Source organism: Mustela nigripes, chromosome 3 (genome assembly GCF_022355385.1).
Source record: "Mustela nigripes isolate SB6536 chromosome 3, MUSNIG.SB6536, whole genome shotgun sequence".
Taxonomy (NCBI): Eukaryota; Metazoa; Chordata; class Mammalia; order Carnivora; family Mustelidae; genus Mustela; species Mustela nigripes.
In genome coordinates this window covers 69,918,991-69,936,228 of record NC_081559.1, presented here as the reverse complement: position 1 = coordinate 69,936,228, position 17,238 = coordinate 69,918,991, and the positions used below count along the sequence as shown (strand labels likewise).

The 17,238-nt window shown below is 35.7% G+C and overlaps 1 protein-coding gene and 1 pseudogene across 4 annotated transcripts in view; both read left to right on the top strand.

Annotated features, from left to right (window-relative positions):
* Positions 1-10,924, top strand: part of ATF2 (activating transcription factor 2) — an 83,523-nt gene extending 72,599 nt beyond the window's left edge. For all 4 annotated transcript variants that reach the window (XM_059394206.1, XM_059394205.1, XM_059394204.1 and 1 more), the window contains 2 exons: positions 3,467-3,572; positions 8,368-10,924. In XM_059394206.1, the coding sequence (XP_059250189.1) occupies positions 3,467-3,572; positions 8,368-8,594 (333 nt within the window). In that variant the 3' untranslated portion in view covers positions 8,595-10,924. The remainder of the gene's footprint in view (positions 1-3,466; positions 3,573-8,367) is intronic.
* Positions 10,925-15,588: 4,664 nt separating this feature from the next.
* Positions 15,589-16,413, top strand: LOC132014482 (small ribosomal subunit protein eS6-like; annotated as a pseudogene).
* The last annotated feature ends 825 nt before the right edge of the window (positions 16,414-17,238 follow it).

The window sequence follows — 17,238 nt, the reverse complement described above, 5'->3', positions numbered from 1 at the left end:
CATCCATGACGGTCCTTGGAACTGTGTGATGGGAATCTTGATACTTAATCTTTGAGTTTTGTGAAGACTAAACATGAAGAAAATTGTATCTTTAGCAATGAGAAACTCTCCAAAGAAGAAACTGTCTAATATTATTTCTTTAATTTTGGGGATAGTGGCTGAACTAGAAAGTCAAAGATCATAAATTAATGGAATACTAGGTCCTCAGTCTATGGCCAGGTATCAATGAAAAGCTGTGATAGATTAATCAGTTGGCTGATTTGGTCTGTCATTATTTCATCAGTCTAATCTGCTTCATTCATATAAACTGTTAAAAAAAATTTTTTTTTGTTCATAGTATATAATTAACCTTTGAGTAGCTATAGGTGCAATGGAGCAGTGGTACAGAAAATGCCAAAGTAATTTACATTTTATTTTAGATCAGAATAACAATTTTTCCCAGCATCTGCTTTATCTTACCAAAAATGTTTACCTTGACCAAAAACATCATAATATGGTTTATGCTGAATGTCTCTGTAGGATATTTAGAAGAGAGGGCATTTGTGATTTTTTAAAAATTCTGTAATTGAGATGACACTGTAAAATATGCCAATTATCATTTTATGTCTGAGAAAATTAACAGTGCGGATACATTGGTGAAGTTGTTGGTATAAATAATGAAATTAGGACCTCTGACCATTTTTGTATTATTTAAGCAACTTCATATCACCTTTCTTTGGAAATTTTTTTTCCTCCCCCTGAACATAGAATTACTCATAGTTCTAAAATGTAACTATGTACTTAGTCTTTAGTAGGCTGTGTGCTGTACTCTGGGGATACAAAAAGCAAAGATAATCCCTACCCTTGAGAAATTCCCAATCCAACAGAGGTGGCAAACAAGTAAACCAAAAATAACAATCCTGCGTAGTAAATACTATGTAAATGTACACATGTATGTGCATACGTGTCTGCGAGCACAGAAATGGACTCCTTTTCCTATCTGAACTTATACTGTACTTATTTCACTCTTAAAGATGAATGAAAAAATTAGCAAGGCAAGAAAAAGGAGAGGAAAGCTTTTGTAGGTAGAGACAACATTGTGTATTTTCAAAATTTCTATTTGTATAGGTCAAAACGGTTAAATATTTTTCCCCCCATAGGGTCAAACTAATATGAAAGGGGGGGGGTCACAGGCACCAGATTATAAGAGATTATATGTTGTGAACTAAAAATACATATCCAGGGATACCTACGTGGCTCAGTCCGTTAAGCATCTGCCTTTAGCTCAGGTCACGATCCCTGGGTCATGGGATTGAGTCCCACATGTGGCTCCTTGCTCAGCAGGGATCCTGCTTCTTTCTCTGTCTGCCACTCCCCCTGCTTGTGCTCTCTCTTTCTCTCTGTCTCAGCCAAATAAATAAAATCTTAAAAATAAATAAATAAAATTATAAAAATACACATCAGCCCTCTTTCATATTACAGAAGTTAAAAGGAGAAACCTGTTAGGAGTCTCAAGTTCAAGCTGACACAGCAGAGAGGGAAAGATTTGGGGTATTATGTATTAGATTATTCGTAACCTGGTTTCTCATTTTTGGTGTCATTAATAAAGAGCCGTAAAATTAGTATATTGACATTGACTGCAGTATTCCATAGAAATGAATTTTCTAAACAACTTATTTTTTTAAAAGCAAAATTCTAAACTCTAAAAATTCCCCTTTTATATTTTTGATCATTGCACACCCATTCTTATCTCAGATGCAATTTTGTAAACATGATTTAACCTTTATTTAATGTTTAGCTTTACTGTAAGCATCAGTTTTTGTTCTGTACTTTAATGTACTATTGCAGTTTGTTGTTATAGGGGTGTGAGAAACTAACCAACAGACTTGCTTAACTTTTATTCTTTGAATTTTTATGTTTCTGTCATTGATCACTTGAGGAAAGCTAATGAGTCTAATCTGCTAAATTATTTTACATTCCTCTTTCTGGTTAGGAGACCAAGGGATGGAAAACAAAGTGCCTGAGCTTTTAGGAAAGTACACATGCTTCTTTTATTTTTTTAATTTGGGGTTCATAGATGAAATCTGAATACTTAAGGTTAATATAAGTTCAAATAAGTAGTTTAGCGGTGTTTCTAAATTAAGAATTCCTTACCATTTTATTAAATCCACATTATTCTAACTCCTGATTATTGGTAATTATCACTAATTTATGCATCTTTAATATCTGAGGGTGACCAAAAGGAATTAAATGGAACCTCTTAATTTGGAAGTTTTATATAGAATTTACCAGATTAATGCATCCAAAACAACGGCTGAAGTGCTCATTTATTTTAATTAACATATAATGTATTATATGGCCCAGGGGTATAGGTCTGTGAATCATCAGGCTTACACATTTCATTGAAGTGCTTATTTTTTTTTTTTAAAGATTTTATTTATTTATTTGACAGAGAGAGATTACAAGTAGGCAGAGAGGCAGACAGAGAGAGAGGAGGAAGCAGGCTCCCTGCTGAGCAGAGAGCCCGATGCGGGACCGATCCCAGGACCCTGAGATCATGACCCGAGCCGAAGGCAGCGGTTTAACCCACTGAGCCACCCAGGCGCCCCTGAAGTGCTTATTTTTTAATGAGGACTATACCAGGGGTGCTTGGGTGGCTCAGTCAGACAGACATCCAAATCTCAGGTCATGATCTTGGGCATCATGGATCAAGCCCCACATCAGGCTCAGCTTAGAGTCTGCTTGGGATTCCTTCCCTCTCCTTCCTCTGCTCCTACCCTCACTTATGCCCTCCTTCTCTCTAAAATAAATGAATAAATAAAATCGATTAAAAAAAAATAAGGACTAGGACAATCCACCATTAATTTGCCAGATTTAAATTTAGATGTATACAAATTATCTAGATTGAGGGGAAGCTAATCTGTTTAGATAATTTTATCTGTTTTCATTGTTTCTATGTCCAGCACAGTTCCTTGCTCCATTTTAAGTATCCATGATTCTTTGGTTATTGTGGTTTCCTCTGTGGAGCTCTTCATAGTTTCTGGAAAACTAGAAACTTGCCTAATTGAGTTTCCAGGATAAATTTTTCATTTTCAAGTGCAGAATCAGTGAAATTCATTCTGACTCCCTTGATGTTTCTAATTTTTCAAATAATCAAAAGAATATGCAACATAAGTAAAAAATAACCCTCTATGAGTAACCTGTAATACATAAGCAGTCCCAAGGCAAATGATAATATAAAAACTTCGAAATATGTTCTCCAGTCATGTCATTATCTTGTTTAAATTTTTATACAAGTTGCAGTCTTTGTACAAATGCTAAAATATGCAAACTGATGTGTACTGATTAAACCTATTTAAGCAGTATATTTTGTATATTCCTTGATACTCTGTTAAAGATAACCGATATTCTTGATTTTCACTTGTTATAAATAGTAAGAAATGTTTAGTCTGATGCTGTTAAGGTACATAAGTTGTTTCTTCTCCAGAGTGAAGTCACCCTGCTGAGAAATGAAGTGGCACAGCTGAAACAGCTTCTTCTGGCTCATAAAGATTGCCCTGTAACCGCCATGCAGAAGAAATCTGGCTATCATAGTGAGTAATGTTCCATTACCTATAGCCTTAGGCAACATCAGTGAAATACTGCAAGAGCGAACCGAGCTGCCATTAAAAAAAAAAAAAAAGAAAAAACCAAGAGACTGCAGTTCTAATATTTAATATTAAATATCAGAACTTCTGCAAGGTTATTATGGAATGGGGAATATACTTTATAGAATTGAGAATTTTTGAATTTTCCTATTCTAGCTTTTTTCCTAGGGATTATTATACACCAACAAAACAAGTTAATAATTTAAAATACACTGTAAGTACTGATGATATTTTGGCTTCCCAAATTAGCATTTTGTCTTAGAATGGCAGTGAAATACTACTTCTTTTCCAGCCCTCCATTCAGTAATTTTTTTTAAATTAACTGTCTTCACTTAACAATATAGAGCAATATAGAGTACCCGTTTACAGTATTGGGTCCTTTTGTTCTTTATTAAATATCAGCACTGTGCAATTTTTATATTGTTTCAGATCTTTATATTGAATCTTTTAGTCATAAAAATGCTAAAACAGAACACTATTTAAATTATCTGCTTTTAAGTTTTCTCTTACATGTTTTCCTCAAAATGAGATTCTTTTTTCAGCATTTTAAAGGTTAATTGTGCTTTTTCCTTCTTGTAATGTCCTTCTTTTTTGATAAGATGCACAATATTGGAGCCAGCTGTTACTCTTGAATAAATGGCCAATTTTGTCCATCGTACACAAATTTGTAACAAATAACAGAGCTGGGGATGCATTAGGCAACTTCATAATATATAACCCACAGCTTTCCCTTTCATGATTTAGTGATATTTCAGGATATTTGTAAATGTGAAGATTGTTTCAACCATATGTATCCACTTCATTTTAATTTGCCAGTGTCAGTAATTCAAAAGAAAGAAACATTTTGTATTGGATGCAAACAGTTCCTCAGGTGCTCACGATAAAACTTAATGGCCACCATCTTTACTTGTAGTCATTGTAAGCAGTTTCATCAGAATAGGCAATATTTTTTAATTTAAAAGATTCAGTAGATTTAGCAACTCTCTACTGCCATATATATTTAGAACATTGATTTTTGTCAGTTTTGAGCAAATAAATCTCAGCCCTTTGCTATCTAGTCATTTTCACAGAATGGTGAAACACATTGTGGAGTAAATTGGACCCATATAGAAATATGTTTGGGGTTTGTATTAACAATGATTGCTGCAGGGATGAGACCATTATGGCTCCCATATGACTTAACAACATAATTTCCTATAGAAGCTACTGAGTTCAGCATTATGCATATATGATTTTCTTAACAAGAGAGCTCTCTTGAATTTTGATAGTTCAAAAAGAAGTATAAAAATTATTCTACAAAATTAGAAGGAAAATGAATTTTTCAGTTACAGCCAATTAAAAATTTATCTCATCTGCTATTTTTTAATCTTAGATAATCTCTTAGATAATCTCAACAGTTTTATCTCTATAATCAAGGCATCATATGCTGAGTAAAGGCAAGCTGTTTTTCATTTTAAGCAATAACTTATAAAGATGTTTTTATAAAGATTATAGATGTACAAGTTTATATGCCACACATACCCTTAAATAAACTGAAAGTCTATATTAAGTTTTGGGTTTGTTTGTTTGTTTTTAAGATTTATTTATTTATTTGACAGAGATCACAAGTAGGCAGAGAGGCAGGCGGAGGGAGAGGGGAAGCAGGCTCCCCGCTGAGCAGAGAGCCCAATGTGGGGCTCAATTCCAGGACCCTGACACCATGATCTGAGCCAAAGCAGAGGCTACTGACACCCAGGCACCCGTAGATTAATAACTTTTTAGGGAATATGCATTATGCTAGGTTGTATAGACTGTAAGAAATGAATAAGACATTTTTGATGTTTGGAGTTATTCCTACCTTTTTTTCTGTCTAGTCATCTAGATAATCAGACCAAAGTAAAACTTTAGTTTTAGCATAGAATTAGTTCCCTTCAGCTCTTGGGAGGTAACTGAGTTTTGTAGAAATTTTAAAGTAATTTCTCTTTTCAAACTTGAAGTCTTAGGGGAAAAAATGATTTCTCTGTTGTTTAGTAGTCAAGGTATTTAGATTGACTACTTAAATCTCAGAGAAAATGTGGGGAAATTCAGATACCTAACACTGGTCATGTTGTAGCACACAGCTCTTGCTAATGGTGGTGAATTGTAATAGTTAACACTTTCAAAACATTTGTGAAATTAAAGTTTAACAGAAACTAAAGAATATTACAAAATCTTTCAGGTAAAGGTCACAGTATAAATGCACACACCATAGAGTTTCTCAGTTCTAAGGCTCCCCACTCAGTTCTCAGGACTGAGTTCTAAGTTCTAAGGACTCAGTTCTAAGTCCCCACCTTGTAGGATGAAATCCCTCAGTCATGGGAAAGCCCTGACAATTGGGGTCACATTAACAATCAAATGGTATAAAACATGAATGAATATATGAGTACATTTGTAATGTTTGGATTCTATGAAGAATAAAACATGAATGGATCTTACTACCATTAATTCATATTTTCTAGATCTCTAGGCATAATTAAAATGGTATTTTACTTGTTTCCATAATCCTAAGTGGGAAAGAAAGCTTCTTGGGCCCTAAGTATAATTGAGAGCTTATATTTTCATTGATGAAAATATATATGAACATAGGTGGAAAACTTCATAGTGTGAATTGTCAAACAGCTGGGGGTTTTGTAGCTTTCGAGCTGAAAATGGCTCTTGGAGTGCAGTAAGATTTCATTCTTTCTAGTGCTTGTGATTATACTAATGATTTTTCTCTCACCTTCTAGAATTGGACAGGTTTTTACATTATAAAGATATTTTATATATGTAAAATTTATAATTATGTCCTTTATAAAGGGAGTACCTGATGCTTTGTGCAGCCTAAGGATTTGCTTTACCTAGTTCTGAAAGTCTGGAGATAGGCACTTGTCCTTACAGTTTACTAGTTAATTTTGAGTCCTTTCACTGCATATTTATATTTCCTTATACTGTTCATCACAGATCAGCCTCTTTAGGTTTGAAAGAAGGCATATCCCTAGAATTTAACCTTGAGAGAAAGGTCAGTTTGTTTTCTTGTTGAAGAAGAGAGGTGAAATAAAGAGAACTTTTTAGTGTTCTTTTCAGTTAAAGTGTCATTGCCAGAGTTTGGGTTTTTCTGAACACATATATAACTGTTGTATTGGCTCTTTAACTGAATTATAAATATTTTATAACATTTGTTATTGCTTCACCAGAAAAGTGTCCTTTCTGCTTTATGTAATTTTAAAAGGATTATGGATTTTTTTTTAATTGTATCTGGAGGTCAAATTTTTATCTTGAGGTGTGATTTTGCATTTCTAGCAGATTTATAGAGAAGATGGCATTCTGTCTAATTAATACATTTTAAAATCTGCTTTATAAAATTGCGTGGATTTGAGGTAAACTTGTCAAAATTCTGAAAGTACTGTATTTAGAAGATTCTCAAAATGATGAATTTTATTTGAACTGAAGTCTAGCTGGCCAGGTTCCTTCTCTTCTGTCTTCTGTATCACAAATGATGGGATAAGTCCTGTTTTAAGGGTCCAGACAGAGGCTTTTAATAACTGACTTTCAGAATAGGCACCTGGCCATTATCAAGCAGGCCAGTTTGCATTGTCAGATTTGATGGAAAGCCTTCTTGTTATTTTTAAGCACTAAATAAAAAATTATTTTAATGCCAAGTGAAAAGTACAAAAGAATACATCCAGTATGATACTGTTTTCAGGATGTTCAAATATAAACAAAGCTAAGTAATATTGTAGATAGATACCTATTTGGTAAAGCTTCAAACAAAAAACAAGGGAATGGTTAAAGAACCATCAGAATGGTGATTACCTTTAATGAGGAGTCTCCAGGAAGCATCACTGTTACTGGCAGTGTTCTCTTAAGTTTGGGATGAGGATCACAGTTCCTAGTTCACGTTATCATTGTATCTCCTAAGTTACATACACTATAATTGCTTGTGTGTTGTGCATATCAAATTTTTCACTAACTGAAATTATTAGAATCTATCCTTTTAAAATGAGAAAGGTGTAGGAGATTCATTGTTCAGGCCTAAAAGTTGGTAGCTTTTCATAAAAACTTAGAAAGCCCCTTTCTGAATATCTTTTCCATTGCAGTGTCTAGAGTTTTATATAATGTTTTATTTGAACCCCAATTAATTCATGCAGCTATAACAGCTGGTGGCATTTAGAGTCTAAATACTGCTTATTCTCAAGTGGATGCATCATTAGAATCAGGTGTTGTAATCACCCATCGCTGCAGTAGATGGAAAGTCAGCCAGAATAAATATAGTTCTGGAGCGTGCAGAGGGAATAATTTGAAAATGTAATTTGTATGTAAGAATTCATTTTGTTTATGCGTGTGGTTATAATTTTTCTTTTTTTTTTTAATAAGAATGGCGGGTAGGCAAACAGACTGGTTTTGTTAAATGTGTTACTTCGTGTTTGGTTATATCTCTAAGTACAAGGCTCTCTCCCAAATTCCTGCCTGATTGCTTAACACTGTTTAGCAAATACCTTAACTCTGTTCTGTGAGGCACACAGAGGCTTCCCCATGCCTGATTGTACCTTCATCTGACCTGCTGTGGTAAAATGGCCTGCTTCGAGCTTAGAGCCACATTTCATTTATTCAGGCCCAGTCATACCAACTTAGCTCAGTAACCAACTTTATAAAAGCCTGACTTTTCACTCTGTATATTGACAAATGACTGATACATTCTTCCAGATGTCTTTAAGAAACAGTAACTTTTGTTTTTTCCACCCAGCTGCTGATAAAGATGATAGTTCAGAAGACCTGTCAGTGCCAAGTAGTCCACATACGGAAGCTATACAGCATAGTTCTGTCAGCACATCCAATGGAGTCAGTTCAACCTCCAAGGCCGAAGCAGTGGCCACCTCAGTCCTCACGCAGATGGCGGACCAGAGTACAGAGCCTGCGCTTTCGCAGATTGTTATGGCTCCTGCCTCCCAGTCACAGCCCTCAGGAAGTTGATTAAAAACCTGCAGTGCAGCAGTTTTAGATACTCATTAGTGACTTCAAAGGGAAATCAAGGAAAGACCAGTTTCCATTTATGCGAAATCTGTGGTTGTAAATTTTTTTTTTTACTTGAAATTAAATTTGGCTCTAAAGTTGGTGTAGCAGCAGTTGGTGATCAGACTGAACAACAGATTTTAGTCTCTGGAAAAAGACTGATTTTGCTTTTTTTATAAATATTGTTAGATTTATTAATTTTCTGTGCTCAATGTGTAAATTGTATTATAATTCATTGTGGTTTATTTCATTTTTAATTTGGTGGTGTTTTAATAAATGGGGGTGTTACTGAATCTCTTCCCACTTCCATTTCTTTTGACCACCTCTTAATCCTCAACTGTGATGGTAGTATTGTTTATCATTTATACCAAAGTTCTGCATAGTCCCTGTTGACTTTGTAATATTAACAAGGTCATAAAGCACTAGCAAGAGAGAGATAGAGATTTGCTTTTAATCTTTTTGCCTTTTATTTTGCACATTATGCAAAAGGAAAAACATTAGAGAACACTTTTTAAGTGAGTGAAACATGGTAAGAGACATACGATGCTTTTATGCACACTCTGAAACTAAATCAAGATCATTAATCGTGTGTTTTCTTTAAGATTTTAAGTAGACATGAATTTTGGAATCCTTTATCATTTCAAAATGACTATTTTTTGAGTCTTAAATTCAGTATTTTAAACCCTATGTTTTGAGGCTGTTAAAAATATGAAATTATATAATCTATGATACAGGGTTATCCAATATCTTAACAACTTTTTGAAATTAGGTTTTGGTTTTGGTTTTTTGCAGATTTCAGGTTACAAACTAAGAAGTTTATGCATAATCAAGTATGGTATGGTTGCCAGAAAAAGTCTAAAAATTACTTAGAAAATTTAAGACTGTTTACCCCCATTGTCTTGTACTTGCAAGCTAAGTTGTACTTATTCTTGTGAAAGCACTGTCATCTTTTAGTAGCAAATTTTGATAACGTTTCTCGTGGGAAAAAAAAATCAGTATCTATCTTTAGAACAATGTAATTATAATGTGGGAAGCAAGAGTGGATGAGAGAGAGTGTGTGTATGTGTATGTATGTGTGTATGTTTCTTTCAATAGTTTATGCCAGCAGTCTTTGCTTGAATGTTTAACGATGCCTTCAGTGTGATGCTGGCCAATAGATGATTGCAATTTAAAATGTCATTACTGTGCAGGCTTGGATAACTAACATTCCATGATGTAGTTTGTTTCTGATGAGATGATTGTAGGTACACTTTTCTCATTATCCAATCATCTGTGGGATACTGAGTTTTCTAATGTGCCATTATCTATTTTTATTCTGCAGTTATGTTCAAAATACAGTACAATATTTTAAAATAGACTAAATTGTTAAAAATAAAGTAGTAGATGTGTGTAAGACAACTTTGTAAAATAGTTATGAGTCCTACCCAGTAGCAACTTCTGGCATTCAAGCAGGATTCCATTATGTAAATATCTGTAATGCATTTATAATAAGTTGTGTAGTTTGTTCTGCATCTATACTACACTATTTACAAACGTCTCAGTGCCATCTCCTAATGAGACTGACATTTAAAAAACCTATATCAAATATCCTTGATAATTCAAGGAAATATCCCACCTGCCTAAGTTCCAAACTGGGAAACATTCAAATCATACAAATGACATTTCAGGACTTTTAGGTATGAAGATAATAAGATTTTTATTGTTTGGCTTATTAAAAGTGAGCATTTTTAGTTGATAATCCTACTTCTAAATTTTTTTTTTATTTTTAACTGATTTTATAATTTTAAAGTAATGAATTTCTAATCGTGACTTTGCCATAGTTATGCTAAGGAGTTGATCTCAAAGGCACAAAATATGAATTCTGCAAGAACGCTATTTTTTATTGTAGTTTGGATGGGTTAGGAAAAGCCTCAATTTTTTCACTCTCCTAAGTCCTTCAGTATATTTTTCTTTTATTATTTATGCAAGTTAAAGTTTTTTGGTAACAGGAATTCTTGCAACTGTAAAATAAAACTACATAGATGTAAGAAGTCATGTAAACGGTTAATGAACTTACCAAGGTTAGCAAAACTTTCATTGTAAATCAGTCTGTACTCAGCAAATAAAAAACCATTATTAGTTGTATAAACACAAATTCCATTTTGACTTTCAGGATGTCACACTACTTCTGTACCTAGCATTTTGAGTCCTTATATTTGCAATGTTACACAAACTGTACTACTTTCTTTTATGTGCAGTTTGCATGAGTAAACCATCAGAGAATAAATTCTATCTTTAAATTATGTTCATAATTTGCTTGTCCTTATCTATCTTTCATAAAGTAAGATCACCTGATAATGATATGGGTTTTTGTTTTGTTTTGTTTTTCCTGCAGGACATTTATTATCTGAAAAGAACCAGGTAGTCTTTCTATTTATATGATAAAAATGTATTCCTTCTGAAAGACTTTTCAACTGCAGGGTGCTCAGGCCTTGTTCTCTGCATTCATTAAACCCCATTTGTATACAGTGAACCTTTAATCTTCCCCAACCCGGAACATTCCCCCAACCACAGCCACACACAGATCTACCAGCCTTTGGCATTTCTTGGCGACTGCCTAACAAAACATCTTGAACATGACGTGTCCAACATTGCGTCTCAACTGTAGTTCAGTGTGACATGTCCAGCACTGGCTCTTCATCATCTCCCACCTTCCCTGCAAGTGTGCTTCTCCAGCAGTCTTTCATAAGGCACTTGATGACACCTCCATCCTTCCAGTTGCTTAAGCCGGGACAACTCTGTTGTTACCTTTGATTCCTCTTTTCTCACAGCCCACCTCCAAACTATTAGGAAACGCTGTTGGCTTTTCCTTCAGAACAGTCGAGAATTCAGCCACTTCTCACCCTGTTCATTGCTATCGTCCTGATCCGTGCCCTCATTTTTTCTCACCCAGGTTACGGCATTTGCCTTGTAACTGCCTCCTTGCTTCCACCCTGCCTCCTGTAGCCCATCCTCAGTATAACAGCTGGAGTCGTCCTTTCCACATGGGAATCCGCTTCTAGCATTTCCCTACTCCAAATTCTGGCGCCCACTCCTCACTGCACTCAGAGCTAGAGTCCTTAAAGTGCCCTGCAAGATGATTTTCTCCCCCACCCCCATGTTGTTACATCACTGAACACATGTACAACTTCGTTTTATTTGGTGAATGACTGCTTAACTAGGTGTGTCGGTCATTGTTCTGGGCACTTGGAATCCACCAGTAGCCCAAACAAAAATCCCTGACTTTGTGGAGCTACATTCTAAAGAGGAGGGTGGGCAGGAAGGTGTTGGGGAAAAAGGGTTAACATACTAAATACATTGTATATTGTATTAGAAGTGGCCAGGGCTAAGTGGAGAGCATGTAAAGTGGTATTTCAGTCTTCTCTTTCAGTTCGAGCCAGTCTGAAGAGATGCAGAAAATCACATGGCCAATTTTTACATTAAGGTACACATTCTAACAAATGTACTTAATCTGAATTACATGATTTTAGATGAAAGATTTCATGAAGACAAGGGGATGTTCTCTAACAAAATCTGATGAAATACTAAAAGGTCAAATTCACGTTGGCATTGATTTGTCTCAGAGGACAGGAAAATAATCTTGTCTCTGGCATGTATTTAATGTTAAATATAGTTTATTAAATCTACATCTCAGACTGTTTAGCAATTAATGCTTGACACTTAAGAATTTACTTGTGAGAGTGGAACTATGAGGGAATCCTATTTACTTCTAGGCCTTCATTTATACACAGGCACAGACAGAAAAAAAAATTCCTAGAAGAAAAACATTTTAAATCTGACATTTCTAGAGTATCTTTTTTTTTTTTTAAGATGATTTATTTATTTGACAGAAATCACAAGTAGGCAGAGAGGCAGGCAGAGAGAGAGAAGGAAGCAGGCTCCCTGCTGAGCAGAGAGCCCAATGGGGACTCGATCCCATGACCCTGAGATCATGACCTGAGCTGAAGGCAGAGGCTCAACCCACTGAGCCACCCAGGTGCCCCATTTCTAGAGTATCTTGATCATAGGATAATAGTTACTTTCGAAGGAAAGTTACACCATTTTATGTCTGATGTAGTTATGAAAAATAATTTCTTTAAACTATTAATAAATACGGATTTATTCTCTAATTCTCACATGGTTTAAAAAAAAATAAAGATCTTTTCCAGACAGTAGACTGAGACATGGTCATTCATTGAGGCAATTTAGGATCTTAATAGATCCTTAAAAGTTAATATCCTTCTGTGCAGAGAAAAATGCACATAAAATTTAGAACAAAGACCTTTCTGGAAAAAGCTTCCTACCATTTTTTTTTTTTTAAGATTTTATTAATCCATTTGACTGAGATCACAGGTAGGCAGAGAGAGAGAGGAGGAAGCAGGCTCCCTGCTGAGCAGAGAGCTCGATTCGGGGCTAAGTCCCAGGATCCTGGGACCATGACCCGAGGTGAAGGCAGAGGCTTTAACCCACTGAGCCACCCAGGCGCCCCAGCTTCCTACCATTTAAATTAATGGTAAGCTCCCATAGGAAAAGCACAATCATGAAAATGTTTCAAAACTAAAGGATTAGTTCTGAAATAACAAAGGCCTTGTAGAATTGGAACCTACAATAAAAGAAAAAAGATACATAGTTTTATTCTATTGTAGCAGTCCAAAACACCAAATCAGATGTTAATTATAAAATTACCAAATCTGTCATGGCACTCTAAAAGGGTTTTGTTATTCAACAGTGGGCCAGTGAGTTCCATCTTTCTTCCTCAAGTATACATGAAAATGTTTCCAGTGGCTTTCAGAGAAGAGGAAAACATTGATACAACCTGGTCATGGTCACAATGCCTTCCCTTGCTTCTTTATTTTGCATTAAGTTTTACATTCCTTGAGCTAGAATTCCTTGACCATTCCTTAAGCTAGAATTTGTTTAACAAAATAGTTGCCGTGGCTCTATCATGCATTACCTCAATTATTTGGGAAAGTATTTGAGTCTGAATCTCATTTTTAACTGTCAGTTAAAATGAGGTTAGTTTACTATGAAGTTTACTTATATTAGATTTCATTTTCTGTGAAAGTAGACCCCCCCACCACCAAAAAAAGAATATTCTCCCAAAAGAGGACATTTTAAAATTATTTTTTGCTAATTGTTTAAAAGCATGCACATTATGAGGAGATGTGGTTTTCTATAGCCTGACAGAAAAATTAAGCAATAATTATTTAATGGGGTTTACCTAGCAGAATTTAAGATAATAGTCTATTGTAAGTTTCTCAGAATTGGGAAAAAATGCATTGTTTATGAAGAAATAAAATTTGCCAATACATTTGCCTTCAAAAGTAAACCCTTTTGCATTATCCATTATTACTGTTTGATTTTTTTCTACCAATTTTTTTTTTTTAATTTAAACATGTAGTTTAAATATGTAACTAATGTTCTTCTGTCCATTTTGGGAATTGTGCTTGTTAAAATTGTCAGAGGGTCTAATTAAATAACATCAGTGAAAAATAAAAGGTAATATAACTATCCTAGCATTAATTAATTTGGACATTTAAGAAATCAATCAGGTAATTATTGACTTTCCCCAACTGCCAAATTTTTAGGAAAGTACTTCTTTTACATCTCAATTTATTCAGCTCAACTAATGGTTTCTGAGGTGACTTCCATCACCATGAGTCAGTCTGCTAAAGCATAAACATCCTTGTCAATAGCTGAAGTTATATTGCAAACAAAGCTCTAAAGTTCTTCCCGTGATAGTAAAGGTAAGTAAAACTGGCTGTAATTCTTTTTTATGGACTAGAGTGTATCTGTGACAAAGTAACATTAGATAACAATTTTGAAGATAAGTTTCCAGTATCACTTTCATTAATGTGTTTTTTTTTTCTTAAGATTTTATTTATTTATTTGACAGATCACAAGTAGGCAGAGAGGGGGGAAGCAGACTCACTGCTGAGCAGAGAGCCCGATGCGGGGCTCGATCCCAGGACCCTGAGATCATGACCTGAGCCGAAGGCAGAGGCTTAAACCACTGAGCCACCCAGGCGCCCCTCATTAATGTGTTTTATTTGTAGATCCTTTATGAGTACTTCAAAAGTAGTGTGCTATTGTTGAAATGACATTGTTCTATGAGAACTTGCATAAAAGACATCTGTATGCCTGCTATGACTAGTAGTCTAGATTATAGAAGGCCCTTAAGGTTGACTGGGGCTACTAAACCTAGCAAACCATTGACTTTCAGAAAAGGGACATTAGGAAAGTGTTTTAAGGAACAGACAATAGTAGGAAGGTTGGCCCACATGGAAACCGGCTACCAAGTTGCAGTAATTCAGGCATGAGGGAAGAAGGGAAGAAGGGCCAATAAGTAGCAAAAGGAATAAGTGTAGGAAATATTTTGCCAGATGTACCTACGGAATTAATCAACTAAAAGGGAGATGATGAAAAGCAAAGGAAGAAGACTCCATTTCTCAGGCTTGAAAAGACTAGTGGCGTCACTTACAAGAATAAGTAAGTTGGGAAAGGGAGCTAATGGGTGTTTAGTATTTTGGAGATTAAATGTCCAGACTACACCAAAAAACTGCTAGAAGCTATGAGTGAATTCAGTAAAGTCACAGGATACAAAATCAACATACAGAAATCTGTTGCATTTCTATACACTAACGAAGTAGCTGAAAGAAATTAAAAAAACAATTTCATTTCTTACTGCATCAAAAAGAGTAAAGTACCTAGGAATAAACTTAACCGAGGAGGTGGAAGATCTGTACTCTGGAAACTATAAAACATCAGTGAGAGTAACTGAAGATGACACAAACAATTGGAAAGATATTCTATGCTTATGGATTGGGAGAACAAATATTGTTAACATACTACCCAAAACAATCTATAGATCTAATGCAATCCTTATCAAAATACCATCAACATTGTTCATGGAACTAGAACAAATACGAAAATTTGTATGGAACACAAAAGACCCGAAATAACTTTTTTTCGTGGTGCCTCGGAGGCAGTAGGCTGCTTCAGGATAAAGCTGAACATCTCTTTCCCAGCTACTGGCTGCCAGAAACTCATTGAAGTGGACGATGAACGCAAACTTCGTACCTTTTATGAGAAGGGTATGGCCACAGAAGTTGCTGCTGACACCCTCGGTGAAGAATGGAAGGGTTATGTGGTTCAAATCGGTGGTGGCAATGACAAGGCTTTCCCATGAAGCAGGGTGTCTTGACCTATGGCCGTGTCCGCCTGATGCTGAGTAAGGGGCATTCCTGCTTCAGACCAAGGAGGACGGGAGAGAGAAAGCGCAAATCTGTTCGGGGTTGCTTCGTGGATGCCAATCTCAGTGTTATCAACTTGGTCATTGTAAAGAAAGGGGAGAAGGGTATTCCTGGACTCACTGATACTACTGTGCCTTGACGCCTGGGCCCCAAAAGAGCCAGCAGAATCCACAAACTCTTCAATCTCTCTAAAGAAGATGATGTCCACCAGTATGTTGTGAGAAAGCCCTTAAACAAAGAAGGTAAGAAACCGAGAACCAGAGCGCCCAAGATACAGCATCTTGTTACTCCATGTGTCCTCCAACAGAAACATCGGCATATTGCTTTGAAGAAACAGCACACTAAGAAAAACAAGGAAGAGGCTGCAGGATATGCTAAACTTTTGGAGAATGAAGGGGGGCCAAAGAAAAACGCCAGGAACAGATTGCCAAGAGACAGAGGCTGTCCTCTCTGAGAGCTTCTACCTCTAAGTCTGAGTCCATTCAAAAATAAGATTTTCTAAGAGTGACAAATAAGATCACACATTAAATCCCCCCTCCTCCCCCCAAAAAGACCCAAAATAGCCAAAACAATCTTGAAAAAACAAAACTGGAAGTATCACAATCCCAAGATTTCAAGAAATACTACAAGGCTATAGTAATCAAAACAATATGGAATGGTACAAAAATAGACATATCTCAAAAGGACAGAATAGAGAGCCCAGGAATAAGCCCACAATTACATGGTTAATCAATAACAAAAAAAGGCAAGAATATACAATGGGGCAGAAGACAGTCTCTTCAAATGATATTTGGAAAATTGGATAGCTGCATGCAAAAAAAGGAAACTGGATCACTTTCTTATACACAAAAATAAACTCAAAATGAATTAAAGCTCTAAATGAGTGACCTTAAACCATAAAAATCCTGGAAGAGAGCATAGGCAGTATTTCTCTGACATGAGCCATAGTGACATTTTTCTAGATTCGTCTTCTAAGGCAAGGGAATCAAAAGCAAAAGTAAGCTATTGGGACTACATCAAAATAAGAAAGCTTCTGCACAGCAAACTATCAACAAAACAAAAAACCTACAGAATGGGAGAAGGTATTTGCAAATGATATATCTGATAAGGGAACAATATCAAAAATATATAAGAATTTACACAATACCCAAAAGCAAATAATCCAGTTTAAAAATGGGCAGAAGATGGGGCCCCTGGGTGGCTCAGTGGGTTGAGCGTCTGCCTTCAGCTCAGGTCATGATCTCAGAGTCCTGGGATCAAGCCCCACATCGAACTTGCTGCTTGGCGGGGAGCCTGTTTCCCCCTCTGCCTGCTTCTCTGCCTACTTGTGAGCT